Source organism: Pelodiscus sinensis, chromosome 3 (genome assembly GCF_049634645.1).
Source record: "Pelodiscus sinensis isolate JC-2024 chromosome 3, ASM4963464v1, whole genome shotgun sequence".
Classification (NCBI taxonomy): Eukaryota; Metazoa; Chordata; order Testudines; family Trionychidae; genus Pelodiscus; species Pelodiscus sinensis.
Window position 1 is genome coordinate 76,417,462 of NC_134713.1, and position 21,896 is coordinate 76,439,357.

A 21,896-nucleotide genomic window follows, 5' to 3' on the forward strand; every position below is an offset into this window, starting at 1 on the left:
CAATTACAATTTTGACTTATGGAACAATGGACACCCCCATATCGTATTGTATCAGGTAATTATGAACTGCCAAGGAGTAGGAAAGCACAACCCGAGAAGAATCAATTGTAACCCCCACAGTGTGTACCGTAATTCAGCACCTCATTTCTCAAGTACCTCCTCTCATACCATTCATTCTCATTTCCTAGGCACAGATAAAAAAGAAGAAAAAAAAAACCCAACAGAGGTAATCAACCCTTTTCATGACAGAGACAGCTTCTCAGAGAACCCAGCGTTAGATACCTAGGTGTGGAAGTTGAGGAGGAGGAAGGAGGGGGGGGAATCACAAAGTGAATGGCAGCTCGTTCAAAAGAAATCGTGTAGCCGCTTTCAAACCAGCCCAGTGCCCTGAGTTCACCTAAAGGGGCTGGCTAGACCCGGGGAGGACGGGACTGTTCTGCAGCGGGGCAGAGGAGAGGGCTTGGGAACGCGGGGATTTGCGAGAGACACCAGCCCTTCCTCCAGGGGTCGGGTAACAGGCAGCCCAGCGGCGAGGAGGCGTTTCTCCGCCCCGAGAGAGATGCTGGGGCTGCAGCGCGTGTGCCGCACGGCCAGGCCTCCCGCGCTGCCCTGACCGCGGTGCCATCGCCCAGCCGGGCAGGAGCCGGCCCTGGGCTGGGGCAGGGGGAGAAGGCACAAGCAGCATCTCCCGGCCCAGCCGCTCCGAGGCCACGTCCCCCCTCGGCGCTGCGCTCCCTGACCCGGCGGCGGCCCGGCCCGCGGGGCTCTGGCCGGAGCCCGGCGGGGGAGGATGGGCGGGCGCCCCCTGCCGCGTGGGTGTGAGCGCCGGGCGGGCGGGGGTAGGGGGGTGGGGCGGCTGCTGCTGCTGAGCAGGGAGGCGAGAGGAGCCCCCAGAGCCGGAGCCGCGGCGGATTCGGCGGCCGTGCAAGCCCCGCCCGCTGCCGGAGCCGGGGGCCGTCCTACCCCCCTCGCCTGCCACCCCCTCGGCTCCAGAAGGAGCGGGGCTGGCTGGCTGGCGCGCTCCCACTCCCTGCCTCTCCGAGCGCTCGCAGCCGGCCGGGCTCGCCCTCCCCTCGCTCGCCCATGCAGGCAGCAGCAGCCGGGGCGGCGGAAGATGGCTGACTCCAGCGGGCATCCCCCCGCATCCCCGGCCCTCCCCGCGCCGCTCTCGCCTCCGACCCTCCCTCCCGCCGGCTTCCACCGCTGAGGCAGCGACCCCCCACCCCCATCATCCCGGCCGCCCCTCCCTCCCCACTTCGGCTTCCCAACCCCCCCACGGCACCAGCAGCCATTTCATCTCCACCAGCCAGACACAAAAAATGGCAGAAATGGAGAAAGAAGGGAGACCTCCCGAAAATAAAAGAAGCAGGAAGCCGGCTCACCCGGTGAAAAGGGAGATCAACGAGGAGATGAAGGTATGTGCCTGTGATGGGGGAGGCATGGGGGGGGGCGCCTCTATACACACACACACACACACACACACACACACACACTCCACCGGGCAGGGCAGTGAAATAAGAAAGGATCTCTTGTCATTTTTGGGGGGTAGGATGCACTGAATGTCTCAACTCCGCCTCCTGGGCTGAAAACAGAGCCGAATTCACAGGCAGCAAAGCCAGCTCATTGCCCGCCTTTGATTGCTTGGGGCTTTTTGTTTTTGTTTTAAACCCTCTCCCTCCTTGGGATTTTAAGCTCCTTGGTGCATTTTCTAATATAATGCTCTCAGGTTAGCCTGAAAGCTGTGAAGTTGGGGACGGAGGGAGGGCTTTTCAACACTGGCTTTCTCTCCTTTTTCAGTAGCCAGCTGCAACCGTGTAATTAAAATGTCAAAGTGAAATGTTATGGTCTGAGCTGCACATCATTTTTGGACTTAGAGACAGGGACTCTCTTTTCCCCCTCTCTTCCTTGCCTCCTCTGTTCTACACGTCTCACTTCGCAGTTAATCAAAGCAGCAAAGGTGCTGCTGAAAGAGCTGTCCGAAGGCTGTTGTTGATGGTCTATTTATTGTTTGGAGTCTATTCCTATCTGATAGGAAACTGCCAGTCCAGCTGTGTTCCAGAGGTAGCGCTGGAGGCTGTCCCTCCAGCTGTTAGAATTGGAGCGATTGCCCAAAAACACATTTCAGGACTTCTTTTATTATTAGGTCGCTTTTCTAGGTTGGATTGGCCCTATTTAGTGGCTTTATTTTCCAAATCTATTCCCTTACCTGTATTTATTTTATACCTCTGATATATTTTTCCTATGAGTCATACACAAATAGCAAGTATTGCAGGGGGACTTCTGCTGAACTTTATTTTAAAAAATGCAAGTATAAATTAAAACAATGAGATGTGTATCTTTTATATTTTTATATATATATATATATATATATATATATATATATACATATACACACACACACACACATAATAAAATTGTCATTATTTAATTTACACTAAAACCGAATGTCACTGGAATATTGCTTTGAAAATGTCATTATAGGTGTCATTCTATATAGATATATATAAGAAAGTACCTATTAACAAGACATTTTATAATATATCATTGATCTTCACCAAGTATCAAAGGGGAATGCTATATACATTTCCCCTTCAATACCCAAACTGCACTACTAATTTGACTAAGTATTCTTTAAAGATTAAGGTGGGGATTTTCTTTTCCATGTTGTTTGGTACTGATCGTGTCTCATCAGAACTGGAAATGTGGATCAGGGCAATATTAGTGGTATGAACAAAGTAAGGGCTAACTGATAATAAAGAGTTACCACTGATATCCAAAGCAAGCCACTCTAGACCTCATCCCAAGATAACATTGTTATTTCTTTGAGAGATTTGTGATGCTTCCTATTTTTGGATAGGACTTTCTAAAAGTGTTGGATAATAACAGTAATTGCTCCTCATCATCGCATAGTTTTGGGGGCTGTTCAAATCTATCACATCTTAAAACACCACTTAATGCAGTATATATGGAGAACTGTTTTTAAGTTTCATAGGATCTAAAATTACAAATTAGCTAATTTTAATCAAAACATGTGAAATGTTATCCTGGCTGGATATAAAGGCTGACTGTGCTGGATCCTCTGGGTTTGTTTTGTTTACTTTGGCTGCAGGCATACTCAGCGGTTTGGGAGATAGTTGTTCTTCTGCAGTATAACAGATGTTTGTCTGAAATGGTGAGGAAGAAACAAAAACAACATTGTGTAAAAGAGAAAAATTACACAGTTTTAAACTATTGCTTTAGTATTAAGTATTGGAATTAACTTTGATGTAGAGAGTTTCTCTTTTGTAGTCATTGCTAACTGGTTAATATTACAAACCTGAGGATTTTAACTGTATTAATAATTAAATCAGTTTGCATGCTGATATATTGGAATTTAGAGCAGATATTTTTTCTGAGCTGGGTGAGGTAAATGTTAAATGTTGGCAGTAACTTTCACAAAGCACAGATCACCTAATAGTGTAAATTATGAACTAGGAGACCCTATTTATAGTAACAGCAGTTGATTCTTACAATAGTCTAATTATAATCAAAGAAAAAAAATTTAGACCTTTGTATATTTGTGCTATTTAGAATGCTAAAAATTGTAGAAGGAAACCTTGCCTTTTTTATATATTTTTGCATTTAATACAAATCTGTTCTAGGTTATTTTTCATAAATATTAAGAGTACAATAACATATATTGGTTACACTGTATAAAATCTGTGCAACAAAATGTCATAGAGAGTACAATGTGCCCTTTTGTAGGTTCATATCTGTAATGTTCAAACAGCCTGACTGTTTTCCTTCATCTGAACTGCTTTCATCTGGACCAGTGTAAAATAAGCTCTGGTAAGTAATCACGGCAGAGTAGAAAGAAAGGAATGTATACAGCAATAGACAGCCTAAGCTGTAAAAACTGTAACCTGAGTGCCAGCAGCAGATCAGATATCAAGGCTTCAAGGTAGGGGAAATGAAAGAGATGAAGGGGAGGAAAAGACGAGAGAGGGAATGGAAAAGTCAGCTTGGAAAGTGAAGGAGTAGTAGGAGGGCCCCCTCAGGGAAATTTGGCTCAGGGATTAGGGAATTTTATCATGGTATACAGTGACCTACTCAGGTTTCAGCCCACGTTGGATCAAATTGCTTCCCTTTGCTAGCAGAAAGGAAAAAAGGACTGGTGTGTATGTGTGATTTTTTTTCTTTGGGTAATAAAAAGGCCATTGGTACAAGTGTCTATTTTAAGTTCAGCAAATGCTAGGCACTATGAATGAGCAATAAAATTACCTCATCACAAAGACTTCCTTCATGATTTGCCGTTTGATACAGTCACATATTTATTCAAGAATGATCACTAACCCAAACTGCTCGGTTTTCATAGGTTGCATCAAGTACTGTCACTTCCAACTCAGTTTTAATATGATTGGAAACTCATGTTGCTTGCTATTTCATTATGCCAGATATTAAGTTACATTTTTGTTATCCATAGCCCAATGTACATGGCGGTTGTAACAAATTTAAATTTGATACAACATTGTGTGCAAAAAATACATGACTCTGCATAGTTTCCCTGTATTACATTTCAATTAAAATATTCAGATAGAAGTGTTTTGTTTCACTATGACCTTCACAGGCTCTCTCTTTCTCTCTTTTCTCTAATTTATTTTTCTGTCCTTTCTTATATTCTCCTTTTTTCTCAGATTATACTTATCTTCAGAGATGGATGTTCATATGCCAAGTAGAAAACAATAAATTGTTATTCTTAAACTAAGTCAGTGTAATTTATTACTTTGCCTTCATTACATTATATTCCTGAATAGAATACATGTTGTATTATTCATAATAGTCACTGAAAAGTACCAATCTGACACTTTTAAAAACTATTGTTACAGCCTAATCAATACAATAGTCTCTAAAGATTTGTCATAGCTCTATACCACATTCATTTACTGCCCTCGCCCCCCCCCCCAATATTTTCTCTGCCCACACTTACTTTCATGTGCTATGCTAACAGGGGTAGCAGGAAAACTTAAGACTATGAAAAAGGTAATTAGAAATATATTTTGGTAAATTTGCTAGAATAAATTAAAATGATTACATCAAGCACAGTGTGCTGGAAGCTTTGGTAAACAAACAAGATTTAATTTATGTACGTGTTTAGATTCTTTGTAAATTACAAAGTGAGCGATTAATCTGTGTTATAATTTCACAAAGCTGCTTCCATGTGCCTTAGGAGTTTATCATCTGTAAATATTCTCAATAAGTAATTTATACATAGAATTTGGTTTCATTCCTGATGTCTAAAGGTTAAGACAGACCCATATGTTACAGTTTAATAGTAAACTCATAAAAATATTCTTCTGTTTAGTGTTTTAATATTCCCCATTTGGTATTTAAAAGGACCAGTGTCAAAATGTAACAGACACTGCAGCACTGATAGCATCTGAAATGAACCAGGGATAGTGTAAAAGGTTAAAAAGGTTCCAGGAAACTTTTCCCTTCCCTACTAAAAATCAAAAAATGTGTTTGCAAAGGTAAAAACATTCACTCTTTATCAATTGTACTATTCTAGGGTACTGTTACTATACTGTTTTCATGGATGTATATGTATGATAAGTCTACAGGGCAAATTGTAATACCCGCAGGAGAGATTTGCACCAATCCTCTTTAATGGAGTAACAAGTCTATATATTAACTGTTTATACAAAACATGGGCACTATGCCCACCTTTCAACATGAATAAAGGGGTGGCTGAGTGAAGAAAAAATAGGAAAGTAAAGAACAACAGCAACAGTATGTATGCATAACATCCAAAATGGTGACAATGTAAATGAGCAGATTGGAATAGGAAAAATACTGATCAAGTTCATGTTGTGAATATGCCTACATTTTAATGTCCTTTATATACCTGAGGTGAATCCTCAGTGCTGTATACATGGTGTGTCACTCATGCAAGGATATGGAATGGAGCCACTTAGCTTCTTCAAACTGTGAAATAAACCTTCTACCATAAAACCTAGGAGAAAATTCATCTGACAGACACATTCTCTTTTGTATTTCCTGCCTCTGTCTTTGCCAGGCCTGTCTCTATGAAGCTAGGCCTGCTCCTGTGAATGAGATTCATAGTGAAGGAGAGAATAGAAATTGAAGGAAAAACAACATTTTGTTTTAAAATATATTGATAAGTAAAAATTTGGGAAAACTTTGTGAAGTAAGGTCAAAGCTTAAGTATGTGATTACAATGAAATCAGTCATGTAAAGGCAATCAGTGTTAATGGAGATATGAGGCAACAGAAATCTTATCATTAGTTTCATAAAAGAAATCACAGTCAAATCCACAAAATCTTCTTCCCCTTTCCTATGAATGAGAAGTAAATTCACTTCAAATTACAATCTAACATAATGATACAGTTGCTGAAGAGGGAGGCAGGAGGGTATTTTTGTGTAGTACATGAATAAAGAAATGATCCCATTAGAACATGCAATCAAACCACACTGTAGAATTGCAGTATGTGGGTTGGAACTGATGGGGCAAAAAAGAAAGATGTATATGAAGCTAAAGACAATGGCATTGTTATTACATAATCAAGGGTCTCTGAATTCTACATCATTTTAAGGCCAATTTCTTTGGCAAAGATGAGTCTGTTGCAAACTTTAGTGAATTTCATGGCAGTTAAACAGATGTGATAGCATACAGCCGGATACCTGCATTGTTCGCTAGCATATTCCAGGAGATTTTTGTGGAATTTAAGTGACTCTGTCAATACACTAGCAAGTACAGTTTAAGAGATTATCATCAATTTGGGATAATAGACATATTGATCATGATATGTACAAAAAAGAGGGTTGTCTAGTGGTCCAAGTATGGAAGAGGTCAGGAGTTCTGAGTTCTTACTTTCAGCTCTATCATTAATGTATTGCATGATCATGTTATAACCAGTCACCCTGTATCTTAATTTACCTATATGTAATATAAATATTAGCATGATTTCCCATCTCACAGGGCTTTGTGACGTCTAAGGCCCCAGTCTTACAATCAAATTTGCTAGCACAGTGATGTGTACCTGCACAAAACTCCATTGGGGTTCAGTAAGCCTTCACATTATCTTTGGGGTTCATGCTGTTATTGCATAATAGGGACCTAATTGATTAATGTATGACATTCTGGACCAGAGAACTTGCATAAGACCCTTTAGAACAATCCAAACCCTCCTCAATGGGACCATAGAGTTTGGCTTACTGGCTGAGCAGCTAAGCAAACATACAAAATGCTGTCTGGCTCCTCCTGCCTTTTAAATTGCTGAGCTGCAGTGGGGTTTGGTCCTGCACCCAGCGTGAGCCAGAAATGAGCTGGGCTGCTTATCGACTAATTGAGTAGTTGATAAAAATTCTATCAACTACTTGATGAATGAAATACCTGCATTTTAACATCTCTATAACATACCCCAGCCCATATTGTGGTTTTTCCAGTGCAGAAGAATATAAGAACTGAGTCAGACCAATGGTCCATCTAACACAGTATCTTGTCTTCTGACAGTAGCCATGCCAGGTGCTTTAGAGGGAATTAACAGAATAGACAATCATTGAGTGATCCCCTGTCATCTGCTTTCCACTACCAGTTTCTAGAAATCAAAGTCTAGGGACACCCAGATCATGTGGTTTCATCCCTGACCATTTTGACTAATAGCCATTGGTGGCCTTATCCTCCATGGACTTATCTAGCTCTTTCTTGAAACTTTGTATAGTTTTGGTCTTCTGAACATCCCATAGTAACTAATTCTACAGGTTGACTGTCCATTGTGTGAATATCTCTTTTGTTAGTTTTAAACATGCTGCATATTAGTTTCAGTGGGTCATCCCCGGTTCTTGTGTTGGGTAAAGGAGTAACTAGCACTTCCTTATTCACTTTCTCTACACAACAATCACGGTTTTATAGACTACTACTGTATCCCTTCTTAGTTCTATCTTTTGCAAGCTGAAAAGTTCTAGTCTTTTTAATCTTTCCTCACTAATCTCGCCCCTTAAGCATTGTTGTTAATCTTTTCTTTTCTAACTCTAATATATATTTTATGAGATGGGAGGACCAGAACTGCATGCAGTACTAAAGGTGTGGGCATATCATGAATTTTTATATTGGCATTATGATATTTTCTGATTATCTATCCCTTTCCTAATGGTCCCTAAGAGTACAGCTACACTGTGGGCGGGGGGGGAAGGGGGGGGTTCTCAAAGAAGGTATGCAAATTGCACTCACATTTGCATATCTTCCAATTTTTTTTTCCAGAAGAGGATTTTCCAATATTTGGCCCATCTACACGGAGCAAAATACTGGAAGAAAACCCTCTTTCAGAAGCCCCCTTATTCCTTGTAAAACGAGGTGTACAGGGGGCTTCCAAAAGAGAGCTTTTTCCTGACATTTGGCCCTGTGTAGACGGGCCAAATATTGGAAAATCCTCTTCCGGAAAAAAAATCGGAAGAAGATATGCAAATGCGAGCACAATTTGCATGCCTTCTTCGAAACCGTCCCCCCTCCACAGTGTAGACTTATCCTAACAATCTGTTAGTGCTTTTAACTACCACTTCACATTGAGTGGATGTTTTCAGAGAACTGTCTCAATGATTCAAAGATCTCTTTCCTGAGTGGTAACAAATTTAGACTCCCGCATTTGCCAAGGGAGGTGGTGGAATCTCCCTCTCTGGAGATATTTAAGAACAGGTTAGATAGACATCTGTCAGGGATGGTGTAGACGGAGCTTGGTCCTGCCTTGGGGGCAGGGGGCTGGACTCGATGACCTCTTGAGGTCCCTTCCAGTCCTATTATTCTATGATTCTATGATTTTGCATGTGTAGCTGGGATTATGTTTTCCCAAGTGAATTACATTGCATTGATCAACATTGATTTTCATATGTCATTTTGTTCCCCACTCACTCAGTAAGGCATTCAAAGGTTTGGCACTCAGCATAACCCATTTTTTACGATGTTGACTTTTCGACTTTCTGTTGGGCACGTGTCTCTGAGAATTCAACTCCGGTTTAACCTGGGCAAAACAGAAGCTTTGATTCTTCCCCCAAATCCTTCCTCTTGCTACTTTCTTAGTCACTTTCATTTAGGTACCACTGCCTCCTTCTCTCTGTCACTTAGGTAGAGAGGCAGCACAGGGAGACAAACAGCCAGTCTGCAAGAGGAGCTTGTTTTTTAAACTGGCTCTCCTCGTGGACTAGCTCCCACCTGGCATCCTGCGCTGCTGCTGGCCCCACCCCCAGGGACTATAGAATAGTTGACTAACCAATAAGAATTCATGAGGTTACTCGATTATTCAATTAACCAATATTTAATATCCCTTAGTTATTGTTTGGGAGTTGCAGTATTGCTATCCTTTTTGGCTGTTAATTTGGTAGGGCCCTACCTATAAACAAGGTGCCATCTTTAACTCCACCCTCTTTCTAGACTCACACATCCCAGGCTTAGTCTATACTATACCCTCAAGTTGATCTAAGTGATGCAATTTCAACTACAAAAATAGTGTAGTTGAAAAGCTTTGGGGGTAGCCGAGTTAGTCTATAAAGTGCTACCAGACCATTTGTTGTTTTTTAAGTGTAGTTGAGGTCAACGTACTTACCACTGTGTCTTCTACGTGGTGCGATCGGTGGAGGCTGCTCTCCAGTCAACTCTGGTTTCTCTTCTCATCCTGGTGAAGTACAGAGTTGATGGGAGAGTGCTAGAAGGTCAATTTATCGCATCTGAGCAGACATGATATATTGACCACTGGTGGATTGATTGTTGCAGTGTTGATCCACCATCTACTATAGATTAGTCCTCGCTGTACCTACATCTTGCTGCTGCATCAAAAATAATATTTTGTGGCTCATCACTTTGACCATGTTACCCACCTCTTTGCATCCCTATACTGGCTTCCCCTTCTGTCTTGCATCAAGCACAAATGTACATGTACATGTCTTCAGTACAAGGCCACTATGGTTTATTCTCATCTAAACTATCATTTCTTACATGCGCTACAGACATCATAAACCCACATTTGCGTCATCCTTGTCTGCCCCTTGGATTTTTAGATAAGCACCATCATGCATGGGAGCATGCTACTCCTGTAAAATCCACAAGGTCACTACATTATCCTCTTTTACATTTCTACTTAAAACTCACCCATACCATGATGCCTACAGAAAACTTGACAATGATTAGGCATCTGCTGTGCTGTGAATTAACTCTTTGTTCTCTCGTGCTGTTTATCATATGCATGCTGTCTTAAACGTTATTATTATGGTTATTATTTATCTGTATTATGGTACTGTAGCCCTCAGAACTATGGATCGAGTTCGCTTTATGGTAGATGCTCTCCAAAGAGAACATAAAGAGATAGACTCTCCAAAGTGCTCACAAACTAAGACAAGAAACTACAGATGGATACAAGCAGGCAAGGGAATACACGGAAACAGTGAGACTGTGTGTCAGTATGATCGACATCGGTATCAGCAAACATGCAGGCTAACTATTTTTAATTTCTTTTGTAGCCATAATGAAAAAATAATGAGGAGTCCTGCGGCACCTTCAAGACTAACATACTGGTTTGGGCATGAGCTTTTGTGGGCAAATCCCCACTTTATAAGAGTGGGTTTTTGTCCACACACGCTTATGCCCAAACTAATTTGTTAGTCTTTAAGGTGCCACCAGACTACTTGTTGTTTTTGCGAATACAAACTGACATGGCTACCCTTCTGATACTTGTCACCATGGAAAAACAGAATCTTGTAAGAAAAGAATCAAAGGAAGATAAGTGTTTTGTGACTGATTACAGGGACCCTCTTCCAGAAGGGGCAGCATGGAAAAAACCATGAAGGTGCTTGCAAACTTTAACTATAAGCTCTTTGAGACAGGGACCACATTGTACAATGGAGCTCTGGTCTTCAGGTGCTACAACAATACTACTACTACTACTACTACTACTACTACTACTACTAAAAATAAATACAATTAATTAATTTTAAGAGTTATTTTTAATCAAAGGGACTTTAAAATAATATTCTGTAAAAAATTCTTTACTCATGTCGCCAATAACAAAGAACTGAATCCTACTTCCATTGACACTAATAGCAAAAGAGTAGCTGACGTCACTAGAAATAGGCATGTCGCTGTTTACTTTTTGCACTTTACTGAGCTTGGATAGTGAAATGAGGCTCGTTCAGTTGGTCCAGAATTATTTAACCTTTGTGATGATATAGGTCATTACTATCATCTTGGCTTGATTCCTAAAGGCTGCAGTTAATTTCTATGTAGTATACATCTATATGCATTTTGAGAGGTAAAGAATACATTAATGTAGCTGTTGCTTACATATTCCCTGATAAACTATTAGAAATTACACAAAAATTGAGTGAATCAACAAATCATCCACAGGCACTACTGAAATTAATTGGGGTGTAAGTTAGGACAGAGTTCGGCACCAGGAGTCTATCCTGTTAAGTTACTCTTTTAGGACTGTGTTTTCTTAGCTGCAGTGTAGAAAGTAAAGGAAGGCTGCATTTGCAAGGCTACATTTCAGGGCAGGATCATGGACCAGGATCTAATACAGACTACATTTTGGGCAAACTGGCTTTATTTTGTTTCTGTTTCTAGACAATTTTATTTCTGGTTCTCATGCACTAGCAATACTGCCTTTTTGGGGTTTTCAACAAATTTAGTTTTAAAAATATTTTATTGTGATTTTATTCAATTTGGTGCTTACCCACTATCAGGTACTGTACCAGATAAATAATTTAGTTTAAATGTCTGTAACATAGTGAAACTGATTACTGGAAAATATCTTTGTTTTTCTGCTGTAATGTTACATTTTTTATGATAGCATGGGATAAACTTTTGTGACTAACATATTCTAAAAAGTAACTGGCTTCCAGTTCCTGAACAAAAATAATAATTTTTTTCCTTATTTTCTTTAAATTACAGTAAAATGATGATCTGTCATAATTGTGTGTATCACTAAGAGTTAAATGCTTGCATTTTATATACTTGATTTGAAAAATGAACATTAATCTGGAGGAGGTGGAACAAACCTGGCAGTTCGTGGTACACTGCAAATAGAATTTGATTTATGCATACATCTCTTCGTTCCAAATGATTATTGATTACATAAATAAGTAGGCAATTCTTCTCTTTCAGAACTTTGCAGAAAACACTATGAATGAGCTCCTTGGCTGGTATGGTTATGATAAGGTTGAACTGAAAGATGGAGAAGATATTGAATTCAGGAACTACTCTGCAGATGGGGAGAGCCGGCAGCACATTTCTGTTCTCAAAGGTAATGACATTTAATGTTCCTTTGTTCATGCAAAGAAGGATTAACTATCTCAGCCTGCCAGAATTGGTTTGGACTGTGATTCATGTTTTGTTGCTTATTCCGTGGCTGATTTAAATATACATCTCTGACAGTGCAGACCAGTAAGCAGAAAGCAATAGAATACAAGTGTGCAACATTTAACAACAGAACAGCTAATGTGCTCTTACTAATTTATCTCCAACAGTAACATTTTTTTTGAACCAATTGAAACTCATGCACTCAGGTTTCTAAGGAGCTGGCAACAAGTTTAAAAAAAACAAAAAGAAAATGTGGAAATGTTTTCTTTGCAGTTTGTGTCTAATGAACCTTTCTTCTGACAAAATTGTTGGGCTAAGGCTTTTGTTAAGGTCAGATGTTCGACTAGAATGTTCAGAATGCATGGAAGAGCCATGAGCAGAATTTATAAAGGGTTACTTCATAATGTTTTTTACTTTACTATATTATTTCCTGAAAGTGCATTAGAAAGGATTAAGGGGCAGAGTTTGTTTGGGGTCAGCATACCTGGTCCTTCATGTACTGTGTATGAATTTGTTCAAATCTAAACATTGGGATTCAGTCTTTTTGTTCAGCAGTTCAGTTGCTACCTTTTGACTCTTCAGCCACACCAGATGGATAGGGAATTGCAATCACAGTGAAAAGAAGAACATTTCTTCAGAGTAAAAGAGTAGAAAATTGCTGGATCTTGACTTATCCAACAAGAATTTCTCAAAGCAGAGGTAAAAGAGAGGAAATTACAGAGGCTTTGTACTGTTGAACTGCATCATTTTGCTGCATATATGGGCACCAGTCTCTGGGATTTCTTTGTGGAGGCATGCAGCATTATTGTATTCAATGGGTGGTGTTATGAGTACTGGATTCAAAGAGCTCAATACTGGAGGAGAGGGTGCTAGATAAAAGGTGGAAAAAAAATTAGAGGTAAGATTAAAACAATTTACTTGCATAGACATTAAATGTTTGCAGCCATTAGTTGTATACTGTTATTGATGTAGTAATTAGTATTTGTACTCCTTTTAAAATACAGTGTGTGTATACAGTACCATCTTTAAAATAACTTGTTCCTGTGCTCCAAAAAATTTTATTTTTATTTTACAATTTTAATAAATGAATCTTTCATGGGATTTTCTATAGCCACAGTGTATGTGGAATTAAATTTGTGCCACTTTTTAAGAATAAGCTTGTATAGCATTTAGCTCACCATGTAAAACCGACTGGATCATATGTAATATTATAAACACATGATACGAGTCATATGTTTTATAGTATAAACAAAGATGCTGAATACCTGTACCAGGTAGAAGTCTTTGGCTCACAGAATCTGTAGGGGGGAAAAGTACTTTGCTTTTGTTGAGAGGAGCAAGAGCTATTCTAGAATCCTATTAAATCCCATTAATTAGTGAGGTGAAGTATTGTAGAGAAATGCCTATAAATAAGAGTTCAGGTGTGGTTTTGTATTAAAAAATTACAATCATAACAAAATTAAGCAAATATCTTTTTCATTTCAATTTTTGGTTCTTTATCTCCTTTTACATTATTACTACTTATTGGAGCAGAATAAGAGATTCTCGTATTTAATCAGTCTATTCCTTTTGCATAATTCATCTGCTGACACCACAGTTCCAAATGTGACATCACAATTCACTACCATAAAAATAATTGATATAGAAGCCAGTGGAGTGTGATGTCATTAAATACATTGGGAATACTCAGGCTTTGTAAAAGAAATAGAGCCTGATTTTTTTTTTAAATAGTGCGGCCAAGTTTAATGCAGTTTTTGACAAAATATTATTTTGCTGGAACATGATAGTGGCTTTTGGTGGAGAAAATATTTTCATTTTTATTATTTGCTCTCTTTTGTTTTAGAAAAAAAAATTACATCAACAGATTGGTGAAAATGTCAGTGCACCTAAGGAACACTTCTGCCATACTGTGTGGTTTGTTCTTTTTGTTTTACAGAAAATTCTTTGCCAAAACCAAAATTACCTGAGGACAGTGTTATTTCACCATACAATATAAACACAAGCTATCCAGGGCTTGCCACAGGAAATGGACTTTCAGACTCACCAGCAGGGTCAAAGGATCATGGGAATGTACCCATTATTGTACCATTAATTCCACCACCTTTCATAAAGCCACCAGCAGGTAAATCTCATAAGAAACATTTCAAAGAATTATAACTATAATAGATTGTGGCTCAGTTGTAAAAACTTTAATTTTTTTTAAAAGGCTGTTACAGTAGATGTATAAGAGTCCTTAGATAGGAAGCAGCAAAATGACTTTATTTGTAGATATTATTGTAAAATTCTTGTAAGTATCATGATAACAGGCAAAATTTTGTACCCATTTATACTCCTTGTGAAACTCTGGATGTTGAATTATACCGTCTCAGCAATTCAATAATATCTGTTTTAAATGATTTTTTCTATGAATAAAGTCTTTACATAAATTGATGGAAAATGATTAGTTTATAAACAAGGTCCACAATGTATATAACCAATCAACCAGTCAAATAAATATCACGTCCTTATATCAGGCCAACAAACTTGTCTTAGGAAGATTAGCTCAGTTCTCATTGTCCTTTAAGGATTTTATATGATGTAAATTCTACCGAAAGAGGCTTTTTAAGTATTTCATGAACTTCTTATTTGGGGCAGATTTTCCAATATGATATTTCTCAAGAGTTTGTTTGAAAAATTATTTATTCTACACTGCCTGCTGTTTACCATTATCTGCTAAAGTAATGTTATGGCTACATAATGGTATTTAATTGATGATGATGTTTATTGTTGAACACACTGCAATAATTGGTGACATTTATTTATATAGCAGCAAGCTCAATCCTGCTTCCACTGAAGCTATTGGGAGTATTGCTGAATTGGGTTAACTTCTCTGGGGATAGAACTGGACCTAGTATGGACTAAATATATATTAAAGAACAGCAATATTACTTCATTAGAGAATTCAGAAACATGGTGATGTATTTAATTATTAAGGCCCTAGTCATGCAATAGATTCCTGCCCCCAGACAGAGTACTAGTGTCACTGGGCCGAGCAGCTTGCAGACTTGGGGCCGAGTGTGTAATGTTGAGTTTAAAACACACATTGGTTCAGTATATGTTGGTTCAGTATATAATATTTTATTTGACAGAAAACTGACAGTTGGCCTCCTGAATTCTATTTGCCATTTCATTTTTAGTATTAGAAGGTATTTTAATATTTGAAAAAATTCAAACATATTATTAAATCTGTTCTTGCTGAAAATTTTCCATATTTTTTGTACAATAATTACTAATTACCACAGCTATTTAGGCCTGCTCCTTCAGCCTTTGCACAGCAAAAGAGCTTAGGCCATATGGGCTGACTCTTAAATGAGGTTAATCTGCCCCTGAAGATTTAATCAAGGGCTTGTATTTCCAGCCTTTACCTGAGGCTTTGTATACACTTAACAGTTAGACCCATGGTGACAGCACTTTAAACAGAAAGTGTGGCCATGGCACAAGCACTGGGAGGGAGATTTCCCAGCACACTATGTAAACCACCTCCATGAGGAGAGTAGCTAACAGCACTGGGAGCATGGCTGCCAGCACTGTAGCTTGGTTCACGCTGGTCCTTTATAGTGCACTCGGGATCTTTTTTCACATCCCTGAATCATAAAGTTACAGGGCTGTAAAGTGCTAGCGTAGATTTAATCTAAGTGAAGAGTGAAATTATAATGCTGAATTTGTGGCAATACTAATATGTTGGGGGACTATTGCATGTACATGGTGCAATAATTGATAAATTTAAATAATAGCAATCAAGTAGGAAAAAATAGATTGACATAGAAAAATGAATAACCTGAACCATAGGAATAGGGACACGGGAAGTTTTATTTCTGCTTCTTCTCAATCCACTTATCAAGTGTGTTCTAGTATTAGAGTCCACTAATAAAGCTGGCCTTCAGAATATTTTTTTATTTGTTACTCTCTCACTGCTTTTGGTACTTTATGATGTATGAATAAGATCTGAAGGATTTTTAAAGGTATTTTTTCACTTTCTGTTTTACCATTTTTGGCCTTAGAAATGTGATGCCAAATCTGATCTTTCACGTTCCTGTTTGAGAACTTTTAGGTGCCTTGGAGATGTGTATTGTGAGCTCTTACATTTTATCTGAAGGGGCTGGAGTACTGATTTTTTTACATTTATTTTTCTCCCAAGAGTTCACTATGCAATACATACTTTTTTTTTTGTAAAACCAAATGAAAACCCAAAGAGTTTTAAAGTCTTCCTAAATTCACCTCACTTCTCAACTGTTCAACTTTTAATATTAACAGTAAACTAGTAAGTGCTTTTTAGATGTTTATTCCAGGTACAACTGGGGATGGTAGAAAACTGAAAAATTATAGAACATTAGCTGACCAAATATTAACAGCTCCCATTTAAAGACTCTAACATCACACAATAAACCCCTCTAAAAAAGCCTGAGAAAACATGTGGGCTTTATGCTGTGTATTGAAGAAGGCAACAGTTCTGGAATATTGCTCATATGGCAGTGAGAATGAAATGTTTGGGGACAGAGCATCTAGACACTAAGCAGACCTGAACTGCTGTGGAAGCGCGTTAGGAAACAAACTCAGCCAGCACCCAAATCATACAGGACTTTGTAGATCAACATCAAGAGTTTAAATTGCACCTGGAAGCAAGCAGAAGGCCAGTGCAGTCTAGAGAGAAGTTGTGCAATATGCTTCTTGTGGCTAATGTCCCCAAAAGAGAGGCATAGTTTCATTTTGTGGCAGCTGTGGCTTCTGAATGTTTCATGTTAGTCCCAAGTACAGCATACTGAAACAACACAATACTACTAATAATATCACTTCTTCTAGCTTTAGAAAACTCTTGTTCCACAGAGCAGTGTAAAGGAAAAGAGAATGACAACACAATAACAAATGTCAGAATAATAAGGAACAAAGTACAGGCAGTCCCCGGGTTACATGGATCCGACTTACATCGGATCCCTACTTACAAACGGGGTGAGACAACCCCGCACTAGCTGCTTCCCCCCAGCAGACCAGGGAGACGCGAAGCTAGCGCCTCTCCCCCCCAGCAGACCAGGGAGACGCGGAGCGGCTTTTCTCAGCAGACACCTCAGCTTGAGAATAAAGGACTGAGGGAAGTGAGGTGTGGAAGAATAAAACTGAGCTCTGGAGAAATGTTTGGCTAGAGTTTCCCCTACAATATGTACCAGTTCCGACTTACATACAAATTCAACTTAAGAACAAACCTACAGTCCCTATCTTGTACGTAACCCGGGGACTGCCTGTATAGCAGCCAGCAACAGTATAGGAAAAAAACCCCTCTGATGCTAGTATTTAATGCACTAACATACTAACCTATATTCTTCAGCCTTGAGTTACACAGTGAATAGTATTTACTCACCATCAGCCAAAAGGAGTATTCACATGAGTAGGGATTGCTGAATTTGGCCCCCAAATGCAGGAGAGACCACGTTTCCTTTTCACTGGCTCTACACTTAGAAATTTCACTCTTTCAGATTTTCTAGTCCTTCCAGATGGTTGCTTTGGCTCTCTCCCTCTCAAGGTCCTCGGTGTGTAGTGCATTACTTCCCTGTCTCTCTGTAGGATTGATGTTGTATTAACCCCCCATTGCTGCATCTGTGGGCTACTTTAAACAACTGAAGGATCCCAGATGTGTCTCACCCCCAGTTGTTCCACTTCAGGCAAATACAACAAAGTCACATTTCTTTGTCATTGCTTCAGTCTCTAATTGAGCCTTACAGGTGTCAGAATTGCATCCTCAAGCTATTTTTCCTGCCACTTATAGTCATTTACATCATTCCTTGTACATCTAAAAGTTCATGTGACTCTCAGTCTAAGGGGTAGGGCCCTTCACCAGTTCTCCAACTGCAACTCCTCATTCTCACAGATTCTGAATCTTGGCCAACAGTCTTTTTAGTTGTGGGTCTATGGTGGAAACATTGACGTTTCCAGTTAGACTACAGGCTCAGTTTGGATCCAGTCCCAAGCCCATTGAATTCCATCACAGCCATTCTATTGACTTTAAAGGACATTGGATTGGATTCTTATTGCCTGGCATCATAGTCTAGATGGGGGTGCAGAGGTGCCCCTCCCCAATGGGAGCTTTTGGAAGCACAGTAGCTACACAAGAAAAAAGGAATGTTGCCACTTTGCTATCCCTTGTATTGGGTGTCATGTGTGCTACTAAATCCAACCACTCCACATGGGGCTGGCTATATGGTGGTCTTGGAAGGTAAGAGCCTTGGTTTTCAGGTAGGGGTACAGCTGCAGAAGAGCAGAAGGACTGCCATTTTATTTAGTGCATGCACAAGACATAGGGAATAATATTCCCTTTCCCACCCTTTTTCTCTGTGCCTTTGATTTACAGAATAAATCAGGTATTTTAAGTAGCTTTGACTCTGCTCAAACAACAGCTGGCTCCCTGCTATGCTGCACTGAGTGGGGAAGCAGTTGTCAAGGGGAGCAGTTAAAGGGGAGGGTGGAGAGCTTCTGAGCTGACCTAGGATTAGGGTTGCCAGGTGTCCGGTTTTCTACCAGACAGTCTGGTATTTGTGCCCTCTGTCCGGTAGAAACATTCAGAAAATACTGACCATGTGCAATGTCCGGTATTTTCTGAATTTCCGGCAGGGTGCCGGACGGAAGCCTGGCGGGAGTGGGGGAGTGACTGGGAGGCAGGGCCACAATTGGCGCTGGGAGCCCTGTGGCCGTGTGCAAAAGCTGGGTGTGGCAGGGCGGAGCGGGGGCAGTGGCTGGAACTTCCAGCCACTCCCCCCGCCTGGCTTCTGCACACAACCAGAGGCTCCCAGCGCCAATCGCGGCCCCACCTCTCAGCTGGGAGCCTCTGTTTGCGTGCAGAAGCCGGGTGGGGGAGTGGCTCCCAGCCACTCGCCCTGCCCCCGTCCGGCTTCTACTAGCAACTAGAGAGAGTACCTGCCAGGGGCGCAGCCTGTTGGACTCCGGCTGCGGCCAGCGGCTGTACCGCCCCCCCTACCAGCTCTGTTTCCTGCCCTCCTTCCTCCGGCCCCCCCTCCTCCCGTCCAGTCCCCCCCCACATCTGATCTCCCCCCCCCCCCCAGCTCTGCTTCCCACCCCCCTTCCTTCCGCCTCCCCTTCCTTCTGGTCAGCCCCGCAGCTCCTGACCCGCCCCGCCTCCTGTCCTCCTTTCTCTCAGCCAGCCCCTCCCCCCTCCCAACTGATGCCTCCCTCCCCCAGCTCACCCGTCCACGATCAAGTGTGTCCGGTTCTTTGGGGGGGATGTCTACCTGGTAACCCTACCTAGGATTCAACAGGAAAAATAGAGGGAAAAATTATCTCCTCTTTTAATCCACCCGTCCCCTTCTCAACTATAGTTTGTTTTTTTTTCTGGAGGAATATTAAATCCTTCAACCCTTAGGTGCCTGCTCAGTTCCTCTGTGCCACATTTCTTCACTAGGTAGGTGCAAAATGACAAGGACAGAAGGTTTGCAGCCATCATGGAATTTTAAACAAAAAGTGTGATGTGAAATATCAGAACCTACAAAACTGTTGTTATTGGGACTCAAAGAATACCAGAGTGAAGGAAGTAGGATTTCATAAGGCCAAGTTGCTGAGATGTGAAACAAAATCATTTATAGTAGTTGGGTCCTGTAAAGAAAGCATGTTTAGATTTTGGAAGAGATATTAAATCCAATTATAAAACTCTACATTTGAAAAAAACACCTCATGAAATGTTGAAACAAGGAAATGTTATGTTTAAATGCTAAAAAGAGTAATTAATAAAGAGGTATTTTATAGAAAGGAATTAACTATATCCTTTATCAGAGCTGGATTTGAATGGAAAAGTGCAAGTGCACTTAAGTAACTCATACTCATTATTATTAGGGAGTACCATCAGTGTGCCAGGCATAAAAGTAGATATTAGTTCCAGCCCTAAGGACTCTCTAGAAATGTGTGCTATAAAAATCATCAAGATTGAAATGCTATAAGAAGGGTTTAGAAGTATGGAATGAATTTAAAAATGCTTTTTATTCAGGGTTTATAAACTTGGATGTAAAATTTAACTCCAGGATTACCTATCTAAATTCCCCATGGTCCCATTACTCTATTCCCAGTCCTTCTGTCCTTATTCAAGCAAAGCTCTTTGGCAGATTTGCTTAAATAATGGCAGCAGAACTAGCCCTAGTGTTTTATACTGAGGTGGTTTCAATTTTAGAATACTCTGGCACCCATGAGTATTTTCCAACTCTTATTCCCTCTTCTTATTTTATTTAATACTAATCTGAGCAATGTTTTACTATTTTTCCCATTGCAGGTTTAACTTTCTAACAAGCCCACAGCCATCTTCCTCCTTATGCTTATTACTTGACTTTATCTCCTCTTGTTTTCTTTATTTGAAATTGTTGTAGTGCATTCTTCTGTTTTCTTCTGTGTGAATGAAAGAAATTAAACAACGGTTTCTCTAGACTCCTGAGGCTGATGGAGAAATATTGCAAAATGACTCCATGCCACTCTCACTCACTGAGACCTCATTAACTGAAAACTGTGTGTGTATTTGGAAGGGCTGGGTTGATGGAGTTTCTTAGGCTATTTTGTCTGGGGTGGGCCAACACTGGATATTTCTACTTGCCTGCTATCATGGCTTGTTTTTACTTCCTTTGTATTTTATAGCTAATATTTGTTTAGTGTGAACAGGCATCCTATTCCCACTTGAATTTTTTCTCTGTTTCCATATTGGTGTGTCTACTCTCTATCAGTGTACATGTAGCTTTTATGAGTGTCTTTGTTGTTTATCCACATTCATTTTTTCAGATATGTAATTATCTAGTTTACAGTGATAATAGATTGTTTTTATGTTGTTTTAACATGCCACTGGTTACCAGTCTGCTCTACTGTCAATGTGTTTTGCTCTCTTTGGATGGCAGAGTGTGTTTTCTTTATTCTAGAAAGAAAATCATAAAGTCCGCACATGCACTGTAATAGAATGTGATGAATAAGAAGGGTGTTCCCACACTCTTCTCATAATCTGTGCGTATGTGCTTGCATGCTTAAATCTTGCCCACGTGCCAGTCTACATTTGTGTTGTGCATTCAGTTCTTATTGAGCTATGTATGAGAATATGCCTCGTAACTGCACTATAGAAAATAGAAAGAAGCAGTGGTTTCCCAAAACAACTTTTTAAAAGAATGGAGACACTCCATTTTATCAATATTTTTATCATTTTTCCTACTTCATGAGATTGACTTTCAAAAGGAAACATAGAGTCACTGTAGTGATTCCATAGCTATGGTTGTAATGGGCTTTCCATTACAAGCCATTTTTCTGATTTCCCTCTTATAACTGCTTTATAAAGCTGCTTTCAACACCTGAAATTTGTGAAGCATGTCATCTAGTCAAAGGATCAGTGCTTAGATACAGTGGTGATGGATGCCCTAGAAAAACCTCCAGATTTCTTTTTTTTTTTTTAAATGAGATCTTTTTTAGACAGGACATTTTAAACATACAAGTGTGAAAATTATTTTGGAGGAATCTGACATTCTTGGGAATATTTCAAAGCTGCTTGGTATGG

The 21,896-nt window shown here is 40.1% G+C and overlaps 1 protein-coding gene across 4 annotated transcripts in view; it reads left to right on the plus strand.

The window, feature by feature from the left end:
* Window positions 1-561: 561 nt before the first annotated feature.
* The window catches only part of SOBP (sine oculis binding protein homolog), a 145,028-nt gene continuing 123,693 nt past the window's right edge, over window positions 562-21,896 (plus strand). For 2 of the 4 annotated variants that reach the window (XR_012902619.1, XM_006123169.2), the window contains exons 1-3: window positions 564-1,415; window positions 12,146-12,284; window positions 14,277-14,462. Coding sequence is in view for 2 of the 4 variants with exons in the window: in XM_006123169.2 (XP_006123231.1) it covers window positions 1,320-1,415; window positions 12,146-12,284; window positions 14,277-14,462 (421 nt within the window). In the remaining 2 variants the exon portion in view is untranslated. The other 2 variants (XM_006123170.2, XM_025184715.2) reach the window with 2 other exon arrangements.